Source organism: Chiloscyllium punctatum, chromosome 44 (genome assembly GCF_047496795.1).
Source record: "Chiloscyllium punctatum isolate Juve2018m chromosome 44, sChiPun1.3, whole genome shotgun sequence".
NCBI classification, from domain to species: Eukaryota; Metazoa; Chordata; class Chondrichthyes; order Orectolobiformes; family Hemiscylliidae; genus Chiloscyllium; species Chiloscyllium punctatum.
In genome coordinates this window covers 17436719-17459335 of record NC_092782.1, presented here as the reverse complement: position 1 = coordinate 17459335, position 22617 = coordinate 17436719, and the positions used below count along the sequence as shown (strand labels likewise).

General features: G+C 40.5%; 1 protein-coding gene across 10 annotated transcripts in view; it reads left to right on the top strand.

Annotated features, from left to right (window-relative positions):
- Positions 1–22187, top strand: part of nr2c1 (nuclear receptor subfamily 2, group C, member 1) — a 126523-nt gene extending 104336 nt beyond the window's left edge. For all 10 annotated transcript variants that reach the window (XM_072562372.1, XM_072562371.1, XM_072562377.1 and 7 more), the window contains 5 exons: positions 1711–1832; positions 2189–2328; positions 8654–8791; positions 11488–11593; positions 19137–22187. In XM_072562372.1, the coding sequence (XP_072418473.1) occupies positions 1711–1832; positions 2189–2328; positions 8654–8791; positions 11488–11593; positions 19137–19311 (681 nt within the window). In that variant the 3' untranslated portion in view covers positions 19312–22187. The remainder of the gene's footprint in view (positions 1–1710; positions 1833–2188; positions 2329–8653; positions 8792–11487; positions 11594–19136) is intronic.
- Positions 22188–22617: the final 430 nt, after the last annotated feature.

Here is a 22617-nt window from a genome sequence, read left to right as displayed (position 1 = left end):
ACAGCCAAGTGATGTTCTGCAAGGCTCAGTGTGTGGACCATAACTTTTTATTTTATACATTAATGATCTAGATGAAGGAACTGAGGGCATTCTGGCTAAGTTTGCAGACGATACAAAGATAGGTAGAGGGACAGATAATATTGAGGAGGCAGGGAGACTGCAGAAGGATTTGGACAGGTTAGGAGAGTGGATAAAGAAGTGGCAGATGCAGTACAACGTGGGAAAGTGTGAGGTCATCCACTTGGTAAGAAGAATAGAAGCATGAACTATTTTCTAAATGGGGGGAAAATTCAGGAGTATGAAGTGCAAAGACACTGCGGAGTTCTTGTCCAGGATTCTCTGAAGGTAAACTTGCAAGTCGAGTCAGTAGTTAGGAGGGCAAATGCAATGTTGACATTTATTTTGAGAGGACTTGAATCTAAAAGCAGGGATGTACTTCTAAGACTGTAGAAGGCTCTGGTCAGAACACATTTTGAGTATTGTGTGCAGTTTTGGGCCCGATAACTCAGGAAGGATGGATGTATTGTCCCTTGAAGGTGTTCAGAGAAGATTCACAAAAATGGTCCCAGGAGTGAAAATCTTAACAAATGAGGAAGACTCTGGGTCTATACTTGATAGAATTTTGGGGGTGGGGGGGCTCTAATTGAAAACTTAAAGAATACTGGATGGCCTAGACAGAGTGGATGTTGGGAAGGTGTTTCCATTGGTGGGAGAGACTTGAGGGCACAGCCTGACTGTAAAGGGAAGACCTTTTAAAATGGAAATAAGAAGGAACTTCTTCAGCTAGGTATTGGTGAATGTATTGGAATTCGTTGCCACAGAAGGTTATGGAGGCCACATCATTGAGTATATTTAAGATGGAGATAGATACGTTCTTGATTGTCAAGGGGATCAGAGGTTATGGGGAGAAAGCAGGAGAATGGGGTTGAAAAACTTATCGGCCATGATTGAATGGTGGAGTAGACTCGATGGGCTAAATGGCCTATTTTCTGCTCCAATGTCTAATGGTCAATGTAGCTCACAACCACCTGTCATAGATAATTATGCATGTGTCACCAGTGCTAGCCTAACCAATAGCACTCTCATTTTAACAAATAATAAGTTAAAAATCCTGAAACATATATTCTTGTCTGTTTAGATTTAGATTACTTACAGTGTGGAAACAGGCCCTTCGGCCCAACAAGTCCACACCGCCCCACCGAAGCGTAACTCATACCCCTACATCTATATCTACCCCTTACCTAACACTACGGGCAATTTAGCATGGCCAATTCACCTGACCTGCACATCTTTGGAGTGTGGGAGGAAACCGGAGCACCCGGAGGAAACCCACGCAGACACGGGAGAACGTGCAAACTCCACACGGTCAGTCGCCTGAGGCAGGAATTGAACCCGGGTCTCTGGCGCTGTGAGGCAGCAGTGCTAACCACTGTGCCACCGTGCCGCCCTGTTATGTTTAGTATCTTGGGAAAGAAAACTGCATAACAAGAAAATATTGTCATATTGAGATATAACAAATGTTGTATTGATTTAAACACCTGTTGAAGTGATCTAAATCTTTGAGTAAATTAAATGTAGGAAGGATAACCTTAAGGGATAACACGATTGTATCACTAACTAAAACAGAAATTTTTCGACTCAGCAAGGAAGCTTTTCTGACTGGTGAAGAGTTACCTTGATATTAATAAGTACTTGTTTTTTCACCTGCAGCTAACTATGCCATCACCTATGCCAGAATACCTGAACGTGCACTATATCTGTGAATCTGCATCAAGATTACTCTTCCTCTCCATGCATTGGGCAAGGTCGATTCCAGCCTTCCAAGCTCTTGGGTTAGTGCTTTATTTGACCACTACTTGGTGTTCTGGCTTGGGGAAAATTGCTTCTAATGGGGCAGTAAGGAACAGGCACTTTCTAAGGGTTAAATAGGCTTTCAGAGGTAGAACCCTGAAGAGGTGCCAAGACAGAATCCTAGGAGGTCGGGTGCAATGATGAATGCAAGTGTCAAAGCAAGGTTTTCTGATCTGTAAAGATCAGTCCTACATTTACTCAAAGAACTCATAGTGTGAATCTGTTTATTATATACTGTAGAAATTCATCAGTACTTAATTTATGAAGAGGTTTTAGTTCTTTGTTCCTTCTTCATTTTAGGTTTAAGAATTCTACATCATTTATATCTTTTCCACAGGCCAGACAATAATACAGCTTTGGTACGCGCTTGTTGGAATGAACTCTTTACACTCGGTCTTGCCCAGTGTTCCCAAGTGATGAATTTATCAACCATACTCACAGCAATCGTTAACCATCTGCAGACAAGTCTCCAGCAAGGTATGTAGAAAACTGTTCTTCAAAGCTTGATTTGAGTATGCGGTAGCATAGTTTAGGTACTTCATTTAATGCATCATTGAAGAGAAATAACATGAATGTGCGCTGTGATGGCTGTACCTTATACTAATAAAGGGGGAAGAGAACACTGGATTTTTGAGTGAAGAGAATTAAACAGAATTATCAAAACTTAAATTCAGACAGGTACAAAAAACTGAAAAGGCATGAAAAGAAAGTAGAGAAAACCACGAAAATCAAACAACCATAAATTTGCAAAAGATATCTAAGGCAAGGCATAAAGTTGTTTTTTATAACAAAGCTATTTAAAGAAAACAGGAGATTGTGGTTAATGTGGGATTCTGATTTTGCAATTGAGAATAAGGAAATCACACTCTTGTATTGACATTTCACAGACACCTTTGACATTGACACTTTATATTGATATTCACAGTGTAGCATGAGAATAAAGTGCTGAGATCTAAGTAGAAATGAACATCAAATCAAATGTGTAAAGATAAAAGTTTAACACCGATAAATGAGATAGGACCAAGGACCAAAAAACTGAAGTAAAGAGCTAGACTTTAAAGAGCTCTTAAGGAAGGAAGGGAAGATAAAAAGACTTCAGAAAGGAATTCTGGATCTTATACTTAAGGAATGATTAAGGCATGACTGCCAGTGGGTGGATTGATAAAAATTAAGCAATTACAAATCACCAGAATTGGATAAGTACAGAATTCTCAGAGGATAATACAAGGATACAGGGATAGGGATGGCTATGACTGTGGAAGGATTTAAAAACGCGAATGAAAGTTTGAAATTGAGGCATTGCTGAATCTATAGTCAATGTAAGTTAGTAATCAGAAGGGTGGTAGATGAAAGAGACTTGGTATAAGTTAGAATGTCTGTTGTGGGCGAATTAATGGAATCTATATAAGAATAACTGCAAGCTTGTGGCCATACATTTCCCTGTGGGCTTCAGGCACTCCATTTACATTATCCGTGCCGCTCATGATTTTATAAATTTCTATAAGATCACCCCTCAGCCTCCAAAGCTCCAGGGAAAATAGTCCCAGCCTATTCAGCCTCTCCCTATAGCTCAAACCCTTCAGCCTGGCAACATCCTTGTAAATCTTTTTTGAACCCCTTCAAGTTTCAAGCATCCTTCCAACAGGAGGGAGTCGAGAATTGCACAAGATATTCCCAAAGTGGCCGTGCCAATGTCCTATGCAGCTGCAACATGACCTCTCAACTCCTATACTCAATGCTGTGACCAATAAAGGAACCAAATGTGTTCTTCACTATCCCATCGATCTGCAACTCCACTTTCATGGAACTATGAACCTGCACTCTAAGTTCTCTTTGTTCAGCAACACTCCCCGGGACTTTACCAATAAGTGCCCTGATTTGCTTTTCCAAATTGCAGCACCTCACATTTATCTAAATTAAGCTCTATCTGCCATCTTCAGCCCATTAGCCCATCTGATCAAGATCCTGTTGTATTCTGAGGTAACCTTTGCTATCCACTACACCTCCAATTTTGGTGTCATCTGCAAGCTTAATAAGTATACCTCCTACATTTATATAAATGACAAACAACAATGGACCCAGCACCAATCCTTGTGGCTGGTCACAAGCCTCCAGTCCGAAAAGCAACACTCCGCCACCACCCCTCTGTCCTCTATCTTCGAGCCAGTTCTGTATGCAAATGGCTAGTTCTCCCTGTATTCCATGTGATCTCACCTTGCTAACCAGTCTGCCATGAGGCACCTTGTCGAACGCCTTACTGAAATCCATATAGATCATGTCTACTGCTCTTCCCTCATCAATCCTTTTGAATACTTCTTCAAAAAAACTCAATCAAGTTAATGAGACATGATTTCCCACACACAAAGCCATGTTGACTATCCATAATCAGTCCTTGCCTCTCCAAATACATGTAACTCCTGTCCTTCAGGATTCCCTCCAACAATTTGCCAACTGATGTAAGGCCCACCAGTCTGTAGTTCCTTGGCTTTTCCTTACTACCTTTCCTAAACAGTGGCACCACATTAGCCAACCTCCAGTATTTTGCACCTCACCTGTGACTCTCAGTGATACAAATATCTCAGTAAGGGGCCTAGCAATCACTTTCCTGGCTTACCACAGAGTTCTAGGATACACCTGATCAGATCATGGGGATTTATCCTCTTTTATGCATTTTAAGACATCCTCCTTTTTAATATGAACATTTTTCAAGATGTCACCATCTATTTCCCCACATTCTAAATTTTCCATGTCCTTTTCCACAATAAACAGTGATGCAAAATACTCATTTAGTATCTTCCCCCATCTCCTGTGGTTCCACATATAGGTACCTTGCTGATCTTTCAGTGGTCCTCTTCTCTCCTTAGTTACTCTTTTATTCTTAATGTATTTATAAAATCCGTTTGAATTCTCCTTCATCTGATTTGTCAAACCTGTCTCATATTCCCTTTTTGCCCTCCTGATTTCGTCCTTAAGTACACTCCTACTGCCTTTTTACTGTTCTAAGGATTCACTTGATCTCTCCTGTCTATACCTGACATCTACTTCCTTCGTTTTCTTGACCAAAACCTCAATTTCTTTAGTCATCCAGCATTCCCTGCATCTACCAGCTTTGCCTTTGACCCTAACAGGAATATACTGTCTCTGGATTCTCATTATCTCATTTTTAAAGGCTTCCCATTTTCCAGCTGTCCCTTTACCTGTGAACATCAGCCCCCAGTTGGCCTTTCTCTAATTTAGAATTTCAACTTTTAGATCTGGTCTATCATTTTTCATCACTATTTTAAAACTAATAAAATTATAGTCACTGGCCTCAAAGTGCTCCCCACTGACACCGATCACTTGCCCTGCCTTATTTCCCAAGAGCAAGTCAAGCTTTGCACCTTCTCTAGTAAGTACGTCCACATACTGAATCAGAAATGTTTTTTGTACACCCTTTACAAATTCTTTTCCATCTAAACCTTTAACACAATGGGTAGTCCCTGTCTATGTTTAGAAAGTTAAAATCCCCTACCATAACTACCTTATTATTCTTACAGATAATGGAGATCTCCTTCAAATTTTGTTTCTCAATTTCCAACTGACTATTGGGGGGTCTATAATACAATCCCAATAAGGTGATCATCCCTTTCTTATTTCTCAATTCCACCCAAATAACTTCCTTGAACGTATTCCCAGGAATATCCTCCCTAAGTACACCAGTAATGTTGTCCCTAATCAAACACACCACTCCCCCTCCTCTCTCGCTCCCTTTATTTGTATCCTGGAACATTAAGCTGCCAGTTCTTTCCATCCCTGAGCCACATCTCTGTAATTGCAATGGCTGAGGTGGCAAATGGAGTTTAATGCAGAAAAGTGAGGTGATTCACTTTGGAAGGAGCAACAGGAATGAAGAGTACTGGGCTAATGGTAGGATTCTTGGTAGTGTAGATTCCAGAGAGATCTAAGTGTCCATGTACGTAGATCCCTGAAAGTTGTCACCCAGGTTAATAGGGTTTTTAAGAACGTATACGGTGTGTTAGCTTTTATTGGTAGAGGGTTTGAGTTCAGAGCCATGAGGTCATGTTGCAGCTGTACAAAACTCTGGTGTGGCCGTACTTGGAGAATTGCGTACAGTTCTGGTCACCGCATTGTAGGAAGGATGTGGAAGATTTGGAAAATGGTTCAGAGGTGATTTACTAGGATGTTGCCTGGTATGGAGGGAAGGTCTTATGAGGAAAGGCAGAGGGACATGAGGCTGTTTTTGTTAGAGAGAAGAAAGTTGAGAGATTACTTAATTGAGACATTTAAGATAATCAGAGGTCTAGATAGGGTAGACAGTGAGAGCCTTTTTCTTCAGATGGTGATAGCTAGCATGAGGGGACATAGGTATAGGACAAATGTAAGAGGTAGTTTCTTTACCCAGAGAGTAGTAAGGGTGTGGAACAACCTTTCTGCAACAGTAGTGGTTTTGCCAACTTTAAGGGCACTTAAATGGTCATTGGATAAACATGGATGGTGATGGAATACTGTAGATTAGATGGGCTTCAGATTGGTTCCACAGGTTGACACAACATCAAGGGCTAAAGGGCCTGTACTGCGCTGTAATGTTCTACGTCCTATGTTCCTAACTGTGCCCTGAGTTCATCTACTTTCCCTGTTAGACCTCTTGCATTGAAATAAACGCTGTTTAATTTATCAGTCCTACCTCATTCGCTACTTTGATCCTGCCTACCCTGACTGTTTGACTTGCTCCTTTTCCCAACTGTACCAGTCTCAGACTGATCTCTTTGCTCACTATCTCCCAGCCTCCACCTTTATTAGTTTAAATTCTCCCGAGCAGCTCGAGCAAATCTCCCTGCCCGTATATTAGCCCCCTTCAGGTACACTCTGTCCTTGTGCAGATCGCTTCTACCCCAGAAGAGATTCCAATGGTCCAAAGGTGCGAACCCTTCTCGTTAAACACTAAACTTCAAATTAGTCACATAGTAATGTTAGAAGTCTGGGATCTGGAGGTCATCTCATTCATCTAATTCAGTGTTAGTGTGGCACTGGGAAACCTGAAGAGAGATATTAAGGTCAACCATAAGTTAAATTACTCCAAGGACAGAACAGATGAGTGTGGCGAGTTCTGATATGTAAAGGTCATCAATGAACTAATTGGATTTTCAATGCAGTTGAAAGTGTTCATGTTTAGTTGTCTTGTCCCAAGCCCAAATTGTAAAGAATTCAAAATCACAACTTGCCAGGCAGGAGTTTGAAAACACAACTGTGGCGCTACTACTCTAGTAGCCAATGAGTTATTGTATCCATCATAAATTAATTGGTCGTAGGGAAACTACTGAACTTCCTATGAAATTACGTAAATTAGTTTGCACTTATCCATATTTCTCCATTTGAATAAGTTGGTTTTTGGTTGATTAATTGTCTCAACTTAGACTATAAGACCATAAGAAATAGGAACAGGTGTAGGCTACTCAGCCTCTTGAGCCTGCTCTGCCACTCCATAGGATCATGGCTGATCTGACATTCCTCACACCCATTTTCCTGCCCTTTCCTCATAAACCATGATTCCCTGACTGATCAAGAATCTTGGATGTAGGTTTGCTTACTGAGCTAAAAGGTTCATTTCCAGACATTTTGCTACCTTACTAGGTAACATCTTCAGTGGACCTCATGCAAAGCTATGCTGAAAATCCCTGTTTCCTATTTACATTTTTTGAAATCTTTGGGTTGATGATGTTATTTCCTGTGGTGAAGTCACTTCCTGTTCCTTTTCTCAGGGGGTGGTAGATGGGGTCTAACTCGAGTTAGACCCCATCTATCACCCCCTGAGAAAAGGAACAGGAAGTGATTTCACAGGAAATAATATCACCACAGGAAATGACATCACCAACCCAAAGAAAACCAAACATATAAATAGAAAGCAGGGATTTTCAGCATTGCTTCACATGAGTTCCACTGAAGATGTTACTTAGTAAGGTAACGAAACATCCGGAAATGAACCTTTCAGCTCAGTGAGCAAAACGACATCCAAAACCTCAACCTGAGCTACAAATCTTCTCAAAACTCGCAATGATCAAGAATCAGTCTATCTCTGCCTTATAGTATATACATGGATTCTACCTCCACCGTTCTCTGTGACAAGTTGTTCCAAAGACACACAATGATCTGAGAGAAGAAATTCTTCCTCATCTTGGTCTTAAATTAACACCCCTTAATTCTGAGACTAAGCCTGCTGATCCTAGGCTCTGATGAGGGAAAACCTTCTCTTAGCATTTACCCTGTCAAGCCCCTTAAGAATATAATATGTTTCAATGAGATCACCTCTTATTCTTCTAAACTCCAGTGAGTCAAGTCCAACCTGTTTAACCTTTGCTCATAAGACAATCCCCCCATACCATAGATCATTCACTGAACTGTCTCCAGTGAAATAAAATCTTAAACTGTTCACCGTACTCCAGATCTTGCGGGTTAGTATTGGATCATTTGTAATTATTTAGTGGTATCACAGTGGATTAACATACCGTAAATCTTAGGCGCATGTCTATAATTTCCAGGACTGAAAGCTCCCCATTCTGAACTAGGGGAGACTGTGAAAGTCTGAGGAGAATGGTGGAGCAGGTCATAGGAGGAGTTAATGCATCCCATTTATAAAATCATTAGGGGCAATGTTGAAACTGAGCCATGAATGAAAGATGGGCAATGGTAAGATTATATGATCACTTCCATTTTCCAGTGAGGTTTTTTGTTCTCCTTTCAGTTCAGCATAAGAATGTGTCATGCTGATAGATTACTGTTTGTTGCATCATTTTTTAATGAATAGATAAATTGTCAGCAGACCGTGTGAAAGTGGTGATGGAACACATCTGGAAACTGCAGGAGTTCTGTAACAGCATGGTTAAACTATCTCTGGATGGATATGAATATGCCTATCTCAAGGCAATTGTTCTCTTTAGTCCAGGTGAGTAAAACTAGAATGTATAAAATCAGCTAGGAGAAAGTGGGGACTGCAGATGCTGGAGATCAGAGTTGAGCATGTGGTGCTGGAAAAGGCAGCATCCAAAGAGTAGGAGAATCGATGTTTCGGGCATAAGCCCTTCATCAGGAATGAAGCTTGTGGGTGGGGGGGGGCAGAGAGATAAATGGAAGGAGGGCTTGGGCTGGGCCTGGGCCTGGGCCTGGGGGGAGGGCAGCTGGGAATGTGATAGGTAGATGAAGGTGCGGGTGGAAGTGATATCGGTCCAAGGGGAGGGTGGAGCCCCTCCAACCTACCACTTCCACCCACACCTTCGTCTGCCTATCACATTCCCAGCTGCCCCCCAACCCCCAATTCATCTCAGCCCCTTGCCCCCAGGCCTTATTCCTGATGAAGGGCTTATGCCTGAAACGTTAATTGTCCTGCTCCTCAGATGCTGCCTGAGCTGCTGTGCTTTTCCAGCATCTCAATCTCAACTAGAGTACATAAAAGCAGCGTGACTAAATAAGAAGCTTAAACACTACTTTAATTTCGAGTTGTAAACTTTTTACAGAGCAGAGGGCATCTATTCCGCTCATTGGATTTGTGCTGAATCTCTGAAAAAGCTGTTTATTTAGTCCCACGTCTCTGTCTTTTCTATAGACTTTTTGTTCCAATATTTTTTCACTTTGTTTCTGAACGTTATTGACCTGAGGCAGTGTACTTTAAATCCAAAGAAAATTCTCCCCAACTATTCTTGTGCCTTTTGGGGAGTAGTACTTTTGGAGGAACAAAAAGAAACTAATATAGAACCTTGTTCTATATATTTTAAAAGTAAATTAAGGGAAAAAATGAAATCAATGGTAAAGTTTTATATATGTTTCCAAAATATGCAATTATTTATTTGTCTTTGGAGTTTGTGATCTGACAGAAAATTATTTCAATCACTTCATAGGAAGAAGTTTAAAGATTTACTGATCCATTGTACATTTTCATAAAATTACTTTTGCAGGTGATTTTACAAGGGTTAGTTTTCCAAATTTGTAGCCACAGCTCAGATCTTCAAGTATACATGATGACTTGATCAGCATATCTCCATGGAAAGGTTGATATGCATATTTCACTGTTTTTGGTAAACTACTTCATCATATTACCCCTCCATTATCCTTGTTCTTCATTGTCCATAACTACTTATAAATGCCAGTTCCACCAGAATGCATTTCTCTGTCATTTATACTAGGGATACTCTTATCTTTTTTGCTTCTGAGGATCCTCCCTGTTTTATAAAAATTCAGTGGACTCCTGTAATATAAGTCTTTTTATCTGTATAAAAATTAAATCAACAAATATATATTATTTTTCCTTAGCTTTGTTATGGATGAGACCAAACCCCCTCAAAATATATAACGGAGATAGCCTAAACTCTAACTTGTATTTTATTTAACGGCAAGTGTAAGAGGGAGGGGGTGGCTGAATAATCACTTCATGACTTACAAGCAAGTATGTGAAAATAATCCGTGTATGCACTCCAGCAATGACTATTAATATCAGTGAGATATTCTATGACAATCTAGAGCAAGATATTTCAAATACTGAACAGGACGACAAGTTAATTTGTGGCAGAGAACTTCAATGCAATGGTAAAAGTTGACTATCCAGCATGAGATGGTGTGCTGCTAATTTCCTGGGGACACAGTAAACCAACCTCCGAGAATGAAAACTCTGTTATCAAATTAACAAACTGCTACAGGAGGAAAGTGCAGTATGTGCAATATAGCTGGGAAATAAGGGCACAAATTTTGTGAAGAAATCGCTCCAGAAGAGCAGTGAGAACCTGCAATGGAAGTTGTCTAACATGCAAGGTATACCAAACTTGCTGGACACTTCAAGTCTATACTGAACAGCACAATGTGAGGAATTTCTATAAAACTCTGAAGACTGTGTGTGTGGTCCACCCTTATTCGGCTGCATCTCAGATCTCAGTGCTGGCAGAGAGTCTCTTCTGACAGGACAATTAGTAAAGGACATTGGCCTAAACAATTAAGGAGTGCCTTATTTACTCTAAATGAGACAGCTTTACAAAGACAAGCTTCCAGACTGGCTCAAATATGAAAACCTGGACAACAGTCTTTGTTGAGGAGGCTGACAAGACCATTGATCCTGACTCCTGACAGGCATTTGTTTAAGAAGCATTTTAAAACAAATTTTACAGGAAATACAACAAATCCATCTTTTCCCTCTTTTTAAAGAAGCAGTGGATAAATGCCTACGGAACAGTAAATATAGAATTAGAGAACAGGACAAGGTTCATGTTTTGGAAATGGGGTCAATCAGAATAGCTTTGCTGAAGATTCTTCTGGTAATTGGAGAAATATCACCATCAGGTTTTCTTTTTTTAAAAGACAAAAGACACCCCTCTTGCACTGAGGAGAGACAAGTCACTGAGTTATCAGTCGGTGACCTGTCAATTGGGCTGTCCATTTACAAATGAGAGCTCATATCCTGTATTTACTTGTAGAGTTCCACGGGACTACAGGTTGAGAGCCCTTAATTTACAGAATCATATCCTCCTGCCTTGGGTCAGGAGATGGGATTATATTGGCGATTTATTACATTAACTTTTAAGCAATAAAAATAAAGTGTTTAAGGCTATGAACTGAATCTGTGCAGCATTTTAAGTAGAATTATTTTGTTTTCCATAGATCATCCAGGCCTAATTAATGCAGCACAGATTGATAAATTTCAGGAGAAGGCATATATGGAACTTCAGGATTATGAAGCAAAAGCCTATCCAGATGATTCTTACAGGTATGATGGAATAACTTTCTGTAGTTTTCAATGCAACACCTCTACTTGGACACATCGCAGGTTCAGAATGAAACTCCTATTCTACGAGCTGATGCCCTGACACTTGGCGAGAGTCAGATGCAGCAAAGTTACTTAGGTACACTAGGTTGAAAATAGAGGCACCTTTTGCCTTTTGGGGTATCTTAAATGGGTGCAGTATCTAATCTGTGTTGTCAAATCAGTTCTCATTATTTTTAGGTGTCATTGGTTGTGCCTGAAATCAGCTTTAGACTAATCCAAATATGCAGGTCTGAGCCTGTTTCAGAACCCTTCTGTAATGTGCATCATCTAAGTTCTGACTAATTTTAGACTTTAGTAGTTGCTCTTGAATGAACCATGGGAGATCATCTTGAACACAATTCCTCCACCCCACCTGTTGATTTGTTTTGGTACCTTGGCTGTATACTATAGTAATCCAAGACTTAGATAATGCAATAGACAGCCATATATCCAGGTTTGCTGATGACATAAAGATTGGCAGCATAGTAAATAACTTAAGAGACACTGGTAGTTTAAATGAGTGGACAAAGCTGTGACAAATGAATTTAATTGGACCAAAACATAATAGATCTGGGGCTGTACAGGAACATTGGTTAGGCCACTTTTTGGAATATTGTGTGCAGTTCTATTCTCCTTCCTATTGAAAGGATGTTGTGAAACTCGAAAGAGTTCAGAAAAGATTTATAAGGATGTTGCCAGGATTGGAGGATTTGAGCTGTAGGGAGAGCTCAAATGGGCTAGGGCTGCTTTCCCTGGAGCGTCGGAGGCTGCCGGGTGGCCTTACAGAGGTTTATAAAATCATGAGGGGTATGTGGATAGGATAAATAGACAAAGTCTCTTCTCTGGGGTGGGGGAGTCCAAAGCTAGAGGGCATAGGTTTAGGGTGAGAGGAGAAAGATGTAAAAGAGACTTAACGGCCAACTTTTTCACACAGAAGGTGGTACGTGTATGGAATGAGCTGCCAGAGGAAGTGGTGGGGGCTAGTACCATTGCAACATTTAAGAGGCATCTGGATGGGTATATGAATAGGAAGGGTTTGGAGGGATATGGGCCGGGTGCTGGCTGGTGAGACTAGACTGGGTTGGGATAGCTGGTCGGCATGGACGAGTTGGACTAAAGGGTCTGTTTCTGTGCTGTACATCTCTATGATTCTATCTATTTTAAATGCTGCAAACCAGGAATGTTGGAGGTCCAAAGAGATGAAGGGGTCTGCGTGCATAAATTACCAAGAGGTTATAATCAGGTTAAAAAAATCAAGAAGGTTATTGGAATGTTCAGCTTTAACATGATGGCTAGAAACAAGTGGGGAGAAAGATTTCCTGCTGCTACATAACATTGGTCAAACAACTGCTGGAGTATCGTGTATTTTCAGGACACTGCACCTCATGATATGTTGGTCTGGAAGACACTACACACGTTTTCCAGAACGTTACTGTACGCCTCATGGTTAAATTCTGAGGAGAGAGTATAGAGGGTGATGGGTGATTTTGTATTATGTGGAGGACTGAAGCAGGTCATTTGGCCTAGCTGCACTGTGGTTGTTTTAATCCAGCACACAAGCCGGCTCCCACCCCTCTTCTTCAGCATAAACTTCTGTTACTACTTCTCCCATGTGTATCTACCCATAAATGCATTTCTCCTGTCGGACTCCTCTATGCCATGTGACAGCAAATTCTAACTGCTGTCTGACTAAAGAATTTTTTTCTGAATTCCTATATTGAAACTAGTTTACATTTTATTGAAATTTTTTCAAATGTTCAATGGGGTCATAGAGATGTCCAGCACGGAAACAGACCCTTTGGTCCAACCTGTCCATGCCGACCAGATATCCCAACCCAATCTAATCCCACCAGCCAGCACTGGGCCCATATCCCTCCAAACCCTCCCTATTCATTTACCCATCTAGATGTCTTTTAAATGTTGCAATTGTCCTAGGCTCCACCACTTCCTCTGGCAGCTCATTCCATACACTTACCACTCTCTGAGTGAAAACGTTGCCCCTTAGGTGTCTTCTATATCTTTCTCCTCTCACCCTAAACCTATGCCCTCTAGTTTTGGACTATTTATCCTATCCCTGCCCCTCATTATTTTATAAACCTCGATAAGGTCATCCCTCAGCCTCTGACGCTCCAGGAAAAACAGCCCCAGCCTATTCAGCCTCTCCCTATAGCTCAAATCTTCTAACCCAGGCAACATCCTTGTAAATCTTTTCTGAACCCTTTCAAGTTTCACAACGTCCTTCTGATAGGAAGGACACCAGAATTGCATGCAGTATTCCAACAATAGCCTAACCAATGTCCTGTACAGCCACAACATGACTGCCCAACTCCTGTATTCAATACTCTGACCAATAAAGGAAAGCATGCCAAATGCCTTCTTCACTATCCTATCTCCCTGCGACTCCACTTTCAAGGAGCTATGAACCTGCACTCCAAGGTCTCTTTGTTCAGCAGCACTCCCTAAGACCTTACCATTAAGTGTATAAGTCCTGCTAACATTTGCTTTCCCAAAATGCAGCACCTCACATTTATCTGAATTAATCTCCATCTGCCACCTCTCAGCCTGTTGGCCCATCTGATCAAAATCCCATTGCAATCAGAGGTAACCTTCTTCACTATCCACTACACCTTCAATTTTGGTGTCATCTGCAAACTTACTAACTATACCTCTTATGCTCACATCCAAATCATTTGTATAAATGATGAAAAATAGTGGACCCAGCACCGATCCTTGTGACACTGCACTGGTCACAGGCCTCCAGTCTGAAAAACAACGGCCACCCTCTCTCTTCTACCCTTGAGCCAGTTCTGTATCCAAATGGCTAGTTCTCCCTGTATTCCGTGAGATCTAACCTTGCAAACCAGTCTCCCATGGGGAACCTTGTCAAACGTCTTACTGATGTCCATATAGATCACATCTACCGCTCTGCCCTCATCAATCCTTTGTTACTTCTTCAAAAAACTCAAGTCAAGTTTGTGAGACATGATTTCCCATGCACAAAGCCATGTTGACTATTCCTAATCTGGATTAGTGGTGCTGGAAGAGCACAGCAGTTCAGGCAGCATCCAACGAGCAGCGAAATCGACGTTTCGGGCAAAAGCCCTTCATCAGGAATAAAGCCTTTATTCCTGATGAAGGGCTTTTGCCCGAAACGTCGATTTCGCTGTTCGTTGGATGCTGCCTGAACTGCTGTGCTCTTCCAGCACCACTAATCCAGTATTTGGTTTTCAGCATCTGCAGTCGTTGTTTTTATCCCTAATCTGTCCTGGCCTTTCCAAATACACATACATACTGTCCCCAGGATTCCCTTCAACAACTTGCCCACCATCGACGTCAAGCTCACTTGTCTATAGTTCCCTGGCTTGTCCTTACCACCCTTCTTAAACAGTAGCACCACGTTAGCCAACATCCAATCTACCAGTGCCTCACCTGTGACTATCGATGATACAAGTATCTCAGAAAGAGGCCCGGCAATCACTTCTCTAGCTTCCCACAGAGTTCAAGGGTACAGCTGATCAGGTCCTGGGGATTTATCCACTTTTATGTGTGTCAAAACATCCAGCACTTCCTCTTCTGTGATATGGACATTTTGCAAGATGTCACCATCTATTTCCCTACAGTCTATATCCTCCATATCCTTTTCCACAATAAATACTGATGCAAAATGCTCATTTAGTATTTCCCCCATTTTCTGTGGCACCATACAAAGGCCGCCTTGTTGATCATTGAGGGGCCCTATTCTCTGAGGAGAAAGTGAGGACTGCAGATGCTGGAGATCAGAGCTGAAAATGTGTTGCTGGAAAAGCACAGCAGGTCAGGCAGCATCCAAGGAACAGGAGAATCGACGGAAGGGCTGATGCCCGAAACGTCGATTCTCCTATTCTTTGGATGCTGCCTGACCTGCTATGCTTTTCTAGCAACACATTTTCGGGCCCTATTCTCTCCCTAGTTACCCTTTTGTCCTTAATGTATTTGTAAAAACCCTTTGGATTCTCCTTGATTCTATTTGCCAAAGCTATCTCATGTCCCCTTTTTGCCCTCCTGATTTCCCTCTCTTAAGTATCCTCCTACTTCCTTTATGCTTGTCTAAGGATTCACTCGATCTATCCTGTTTGTACCTGACATATGCTTCTTTCTTTTTCTTAACCAAACCCTCAATTTCTTTAGTCATCCAGCATTCCCTATACCTACCAGCCTTTCCTTTTACCATAACAGGAATATACTTTCTCTGGATTCTCATTATCTCGTTTCTGAAAGCTTCCCATTTTCCAGCCGTCCCTTTACCTGTGAACATCTGCCCCCACTCAGCTTTTGAAAGTTATTGCCTCATACCGTCAAAATTGGCCTTTCTCCAATTTAGAACTTCAACTTTTAGATCTGTTCCATCTTTTTCCAACACTATTTTAAAAATCATAGATTTATGGTTGTTGGCCCCAAAGTGCTCCCCCACTGACACCCCTGTCACCTGCCCTGCCTTATTTCCCAAGAGTAGGTCAAGTTTTGCACCTTCTCTAGTTTGCACCTTCTGTCCACATACTGAATCAGAAAATTTTCTTGTACACACTTAACAAATTCCTCTCCATCTAAACCCTTAACACTATGGCAGTCCCAGTTTATGTTTGGAAAGTTAAAATCCCCTACCATAACCACCCTATTATTCTTGTAGAGAACTGAGATCTCCTTACAAATTTGTTTCTCAATTTCCCTCTGACTTTAGGAGGTCTGTAATACAATCCCACTAAGGTGATCATCCCTTTCTTCTTTCTCAGTTCCACCCAAATAACTTCCATGGATGTATTTCCGGGAATATCTTCCCTCAGTACAGCTGTAATGCTATTCCTTATCAAAAATGCCATTTTCCCCTCCTCTCGCCTCCCTTTCTGACCTTCCTGTAGCATTTGTTTCCTGGGACATTAAGCTGCCAGTCCTGTCCATCCCTGAGGCATGTTTCTGTAATTGCAATGATATCCCAGTCCCATGTTCCTAACCATGCCCTGAGTTCATCTGCCTTCCCTGTTAGGCCTCTTGCATTGAAATAAATGCAGTTTAATTTATCAGTCCTACCTTGTTCTCTGCTTTGTCCCTGCCTGCCCTGACTGTTGGACTCGCTTCTTTTCTCAACTGTACCAGTCTCAGATTGATCTCTTTCCTCAGTATCTCCCACCGCCACCGCCCCCCCCCAACCCTGCCACCTTACCACTTTAAATCCTCCTGAGCAGCTCTAGCAAATCTCCCTGCTGTATATTAGTCACCTTCTAATTTAGGTGCAATCTGTCCTTGTACAGGTCACTTCTACCCCAGAAGAGATTCCAATGATCCAAAAATGTGAATCCTTCTCCCATACACCAGCTCCTCAGCTATGCATTCATCTGCTCTATCCCTCATGTTCCTGCCCTCACTAATTTGTAGCATCGGGAGTAATCCAGATATTATCAGTCTTGAGGACCTCCTTTTTAAATTCCTGCCTAACTCTCTGTAATCTCCCTTCAGAATCTCAACCTTTTCCTTTCCTCTATCATTGGTTCCAATGTGTACAATGACCTCCTTTTGGCTCATCTTCCCCTTGAGAATATTCTGCACCCTCTCTGACACATCCTTGATCTTGGCACCAGGGAAGCAACACACCGTTCTGATTCTTTTTGCTGCTGGCCACAGAAACATCTGTCTGTACCTTGGACTAGAGAGTCCCCTAACACAATTGATCTCTTGGAACCCGATGTACCTCTCATTGCATTACAGCCAGTCTCAATACCAGAAACCTGGCTGTTTGTGGTACGTTCCCTGAGAATCCATCACGCCCTACATTTTCCAAAATAGCATACTTGTTGGAAATGGCGATAGCCACAGAAGACTACCTGCCAATCTCTCTTACGTTTCGTGGAATTAACCCATCTGTGTGACTGTATCTGCGACTTTTCTCCCTTCCTATAGCTGCTGTCCATCACTCCCTTTGCTTTTGTAAATTCCTCATTGCCTTGTACTGTCTCTCCAATGGATCCATTCGATCCGATAGGATTCGCAACCAACAGCATTTATTGCAGATATGACCCTCAGTAACCCGTAAACTCTCCCTAAACTTCCACATCTTACAAGAAGACCATATCACTGTACTAAGGGCCATTTTTGCTCCTTCACAATCTATAGACCCAGAAAATAGCACTGTCTTATTCCTCTACAAAACACTGCTCCAGGTTAAATTAATACTTATGGCTTATATTTTAAGTTTACTCAAGAGACATACCTCAATAAAACATAAGCAAGAAAGAACCCACTTTACTCACTGCTGCAGACTTACTGTAAGGCAATGCTTAAATATTCGCTTCGGTTTCTGTTCTTCAAGATTCATTATGAATTTCACTGTTTGTTAATTTTCCCAATGCACTCCAATGTCGAGTGATACATGAATTCAAACAGCAAAGGCAGTAACTTTGCAGGTTCACTGCTGTGTCAGTTTCTCTCCCTCTCTCTCTCTCTCTCTCTCTCTGTCTCTCTCTCTCTCCTGCACTGACCTCACCATGTGCTTCCTTTGCCTGTTCCTCTCCCTTTTAAAACTGCTGTTGTTTAGACTTTTTTTTTCTCTGAAGTTCCAAAACAATGCACAGCATATAAAACAGTAATTGCGGCTCCTGGAATTAGAGGAGATCGTTTCATAGAATTTTTCTTTACGTTGGTGAGGGAATCTAGAATGTGGAGGCATAACCCTAAAATCAGAGCCAAGCTCTTTGAGAGAACATCTCTCACCAGAAGATAGAATTGCTAACTCAATTTGTAATTTTTAGGTGGGTATCATAGATAGAGAGTTAGGGCTAACGTGAGTGAACGGAATATCAGGCTAGCAAGTTATGTTAGTCATTCCTTTTCACATGGTCTCCTGCGATGGACAGGTGTGGTGGAACTGTCTAAATAACAACAACCAGTCACGATTGAGCTGTTCCACAGATTGTGAGAAGCTTCTCATTGAATCAAAGCAATGTGACTCTATTTCCCCCATTTACTATCTCACAAGCAGATAAAGTCAGCAATTAACTCCAGGAAGTTTCTGTTTCTTTTCCTGAACATCACAACATTTCATGTTTTTTTCACTCATTGCTTTTCCAACTTTCTTCATAAATTTTAATCCAATGACTACTGCACCCTGTTGCTCTTTGTTCAAATATATTAGTGCAATAAAAGCTGCAAGTACGTTACATTTTGTAGTGGTTGACATCGCTTGCAACAGAAAACAAAGTCATCAAATTAAATTTTCAAGAAATAACATATCTGTTAAAGTATAGTACCAGGATATCAATTAAATAAGATTTGTTGTATTTGTGTTTTGGTTCCACAGCACTGAAATTGCGACGTGCTTGGGTTTTTGCTATTTGTGAAGTCTTGGCTGCCATTTTCCCCCTAAGTGTACATACCAAAAGCTGTTCTGCAGAACCTAGCATATTTTTGTCTTGGAACACAAAAGGTAAAGATTTCAGCTAACATAATTATAATTTATTGTATTTTTTTCTGCCAGATTATCAAGACTTCTTCTGAGATTGCCTGCACTACGACTCATGAGTTCTGCCATCACAGAAGAACTGTTCTTTGCTGGACTAATAGGAAATGTGCAGATTGACAGTATAATACCTTACATCCTGCGAATGGAAACTGCAGAGTACAACAGTCAGATCACAGGATCTGCAGTGTGACTTAACACCTACGAACAATCTCAACAACCTGCTGAAAACCTCTTGACCTTCACTCAGCAATGAGGGACAATTGCAGGTTGTTCATGTACAAAGAAATCACGGGGTAGTCTTTATAAAAGAAGAGAATGATAAAAAGCAATTCATGGAGAGTAGACTGTGAATATTTTTCATTGCTGAATTGTGCTTGATAGCAATTGTAATAAAAAAAAAGACCATGAATTATCCCTTCCTGTTTTTAAATTAGTTTCTGCAGTTTGCAGAATGTGTGTACAGCTTGAGTTGAAAGACGCCACGACCATATATTTGTGTTTACCCCAAATTTTAAAAAAATTTATAGGACTGTATTTGACTAAGTGGTCATTTGAGAAATATGGGCTTATTTAATGTTTGAATAACATTGATAAAGCACTGATGTTGCATGTCTGAGACTGTTCCTATATATAGCATAGCATTTAGATGTTGATTCACACATTTTGGGCAAATATTGGACAACTATGTGAATAGTTGACAAATTTGCCTTTATCAAATGACTAAGTAATTGTATCTGGTAGCTTAATTTTACTGATGTATCTCATATTCTGTATTCTTTTTAATGAATAAGAATATAAGGGAAAGTGAGAGAGGTGACAAATTGTATTTGCAGTGCTACCGTGTCAAGCTAATATTAGATTTTTGTCATCCTCTTCATTGTAGAATGACATGATAGCAAGTACACTGAAATCCATCTGATCTTCAGTGATCCCACAACCCAACTCAAGTGGTGAACATCCCCAAGGAAACAGTCTCACTTTTATATTGAAAAAACGCACAGAAGTGCTAAATGGAAGGATATGAATTTGACTCGAGGATTTGGATGCATTTAAAAAGCAGTTGTAAAAATAATTTACTGTAGCACTTTGAGAGCTGTCGAGAAAACAACAATGCAAAGTTTTATTCACATTGTATATCCCAGTTTCTTTTCCCCCACCCTAAGTCATTTGTTTTCCAACCTTTTTTTTCTGAATAAGTCCCTAAATGCAGAGGAGAAATCTGTGATTTAGCAAGTTTCAGACTAAGTCCATGAAAATATCTGGACTTCCCTTCCCCCTAAAAGAATGTCAATGGCAGATACCTTGATAAAAATTTGAGTACATTTTTATATTTTCACATTTATGTTTGCTGGAAAACCAGCTTCTTATGGATACAGGTCCTGGCAATCTTGGACTTGACACATTTTCTTTGTGCTAATATTTCCTCAGATACAGTAACTGATTTCATATTTATGTTCCAATAAAATCAAAATGGTTGATAAGTGTTTAGTCTGTACAGTTACAGGTTTAGCCAGTTTTTAGTGTTGCAGCAATGTTTTCTGCTGCACCATAGTGGAAACTTTACCTGCATCGAAATGTTTTATGGAATGCCATTCGCGAATACATGTTTTCTGTCTGAATTGTGGTTTTCAATATTCAACTTTAGAATTTTACAAATGTCCTGTTAGATATTTGGAACGGAAAGGAATGCTAGTATGGAGGAACAAGCAATATGTGGGCATGTTGGTTGTTGGTTTTCCTTTGCTACTGACTTTGGTTATGTTGAAGGAAGCCCTTTTCATTCAGCAGTCTTAACCTGCTGCAGATTTTAATCAATCAGAATCTGCATTTTTCTTTTGAAGGGGAGGGCAGGGTTCTCTTTGGTTTGTGTAGTGGGAGGGTGGGGTGGGGAGGGAACAATAATTGAAGCCGCGTAAAATGAAACCTTTGACTATTGCTAGCTTTCTCACCAGCTTTTGCAGGATAACTTAAGTTGACTATTTTGTATAAAAAAGAAAATATATAATTTAAAAAGCCTTTCTGTGTCTGATTCTTTAAGCCCCCCAAAACCCCTTGCTTAATACACAATCAGGCCTCTTGCATGTTTCCAAAAGCAAGTTTATTCCCTTTCGAGGCATATTTGAAAACTACATATATTGCTAGAATCTCTATTAATGAAATGTGTTCCTTCCATAGAGGTCTGACTAAGCACTTTGCCTGAGGAGGTGAACCACTGAAGCAAATGTTATTAATTTTAAATTGCACCGTTTGATTCATCAGTAGCTAATTGATCAGAAAAGCTGAACGGTTCCATTACTCAAGAAACGGCTAATAATGCAGGTAACAGAGGAAGCTTAAGACCTGATGGTAATTATAGCTGTTGCCATGACAATCATGAATCGTTTTTATATTCCTGTGTTAGTGGCCATAAAATTACGTCCTGTCAGAGCTGTGTATAACGATGGTGTAACTTGTTTTTATATATTATATATATATTTTATATATATATATATATATATAAAAACATACATACACACACAGTGCACATGAATTGAGGTGTAGCCTAGACCCTCTTAAAGATGATGTGCTCTCCAGTTTGAAGTGCTTTGTATTCCATATCTATGTGTCATACACTAGTGATAGCTCAATCTTTATACCGTCAGTATCCACCCCAGTCCCTCCCCTCAACTGTGCTTTTTGTATAAATGCTCCTGTAAATGTCTTGAAATCAGACTACAAGTGTAAATTCTATTTTGACTGTATTTTTTTAAACAGATTGTAACTGATTTTATTAGGAAACGAATCTGTGACGTTTATCTGTTTGTATATAGCTACATGTTAGGATGATGGCAATAAGATTGAGTATTAAAGCAGCAGCAAAAAAGCGAGTTCTGTGTACTTGTGAATGATAAAAAAAACTTAGTAAACTAAGACTGGCATCTCTGTATTTTGTTAGTGACATTTCTTAAAACAAACCTGTAGCTATTGTACAAAATGCAAAATATGACGAATGCTGGAATCTGACATTAAAAAGTCAAGCTTGCTGGGGATCTTGCCCATGTCGATGCTGCACTTAAGGAAATGAAATACGGTGTCGCTGTTTCCTGTCTCTGGCCCTTCTGAAAGAACATTTTAGTGCTTCGTGGTGCAGCTTGTTACATTGCTTGTCGTTAAAAAATCAATGTAGTAAAACATCCCAAAGTGCTTTTCAGCAACATGATTGAAAATATGATGCTGAGCCACACAAGAAGAATTAGAGCAGGCCTTGGGCGCAGAGTGAAGGTTTTGAGGTGCATTTTGAAGGAGAGATTTCATGAGGGAATTGTCAAGTTTGGGAGTGCTATGTTCCACTAGAGCAGCAGTAATCTGCTGTTTAATACTGAATCTATTCTTGAAACCACATCTGGAGTACTGTACCCAGCTTTGGTCTCCCTATTTAAGAAAGTTTGTAATTACCTTAGAATAAGTTCTGGGAACGTTGACCTGACTGATTCCTGGGATGAGGGACCTATCTTAT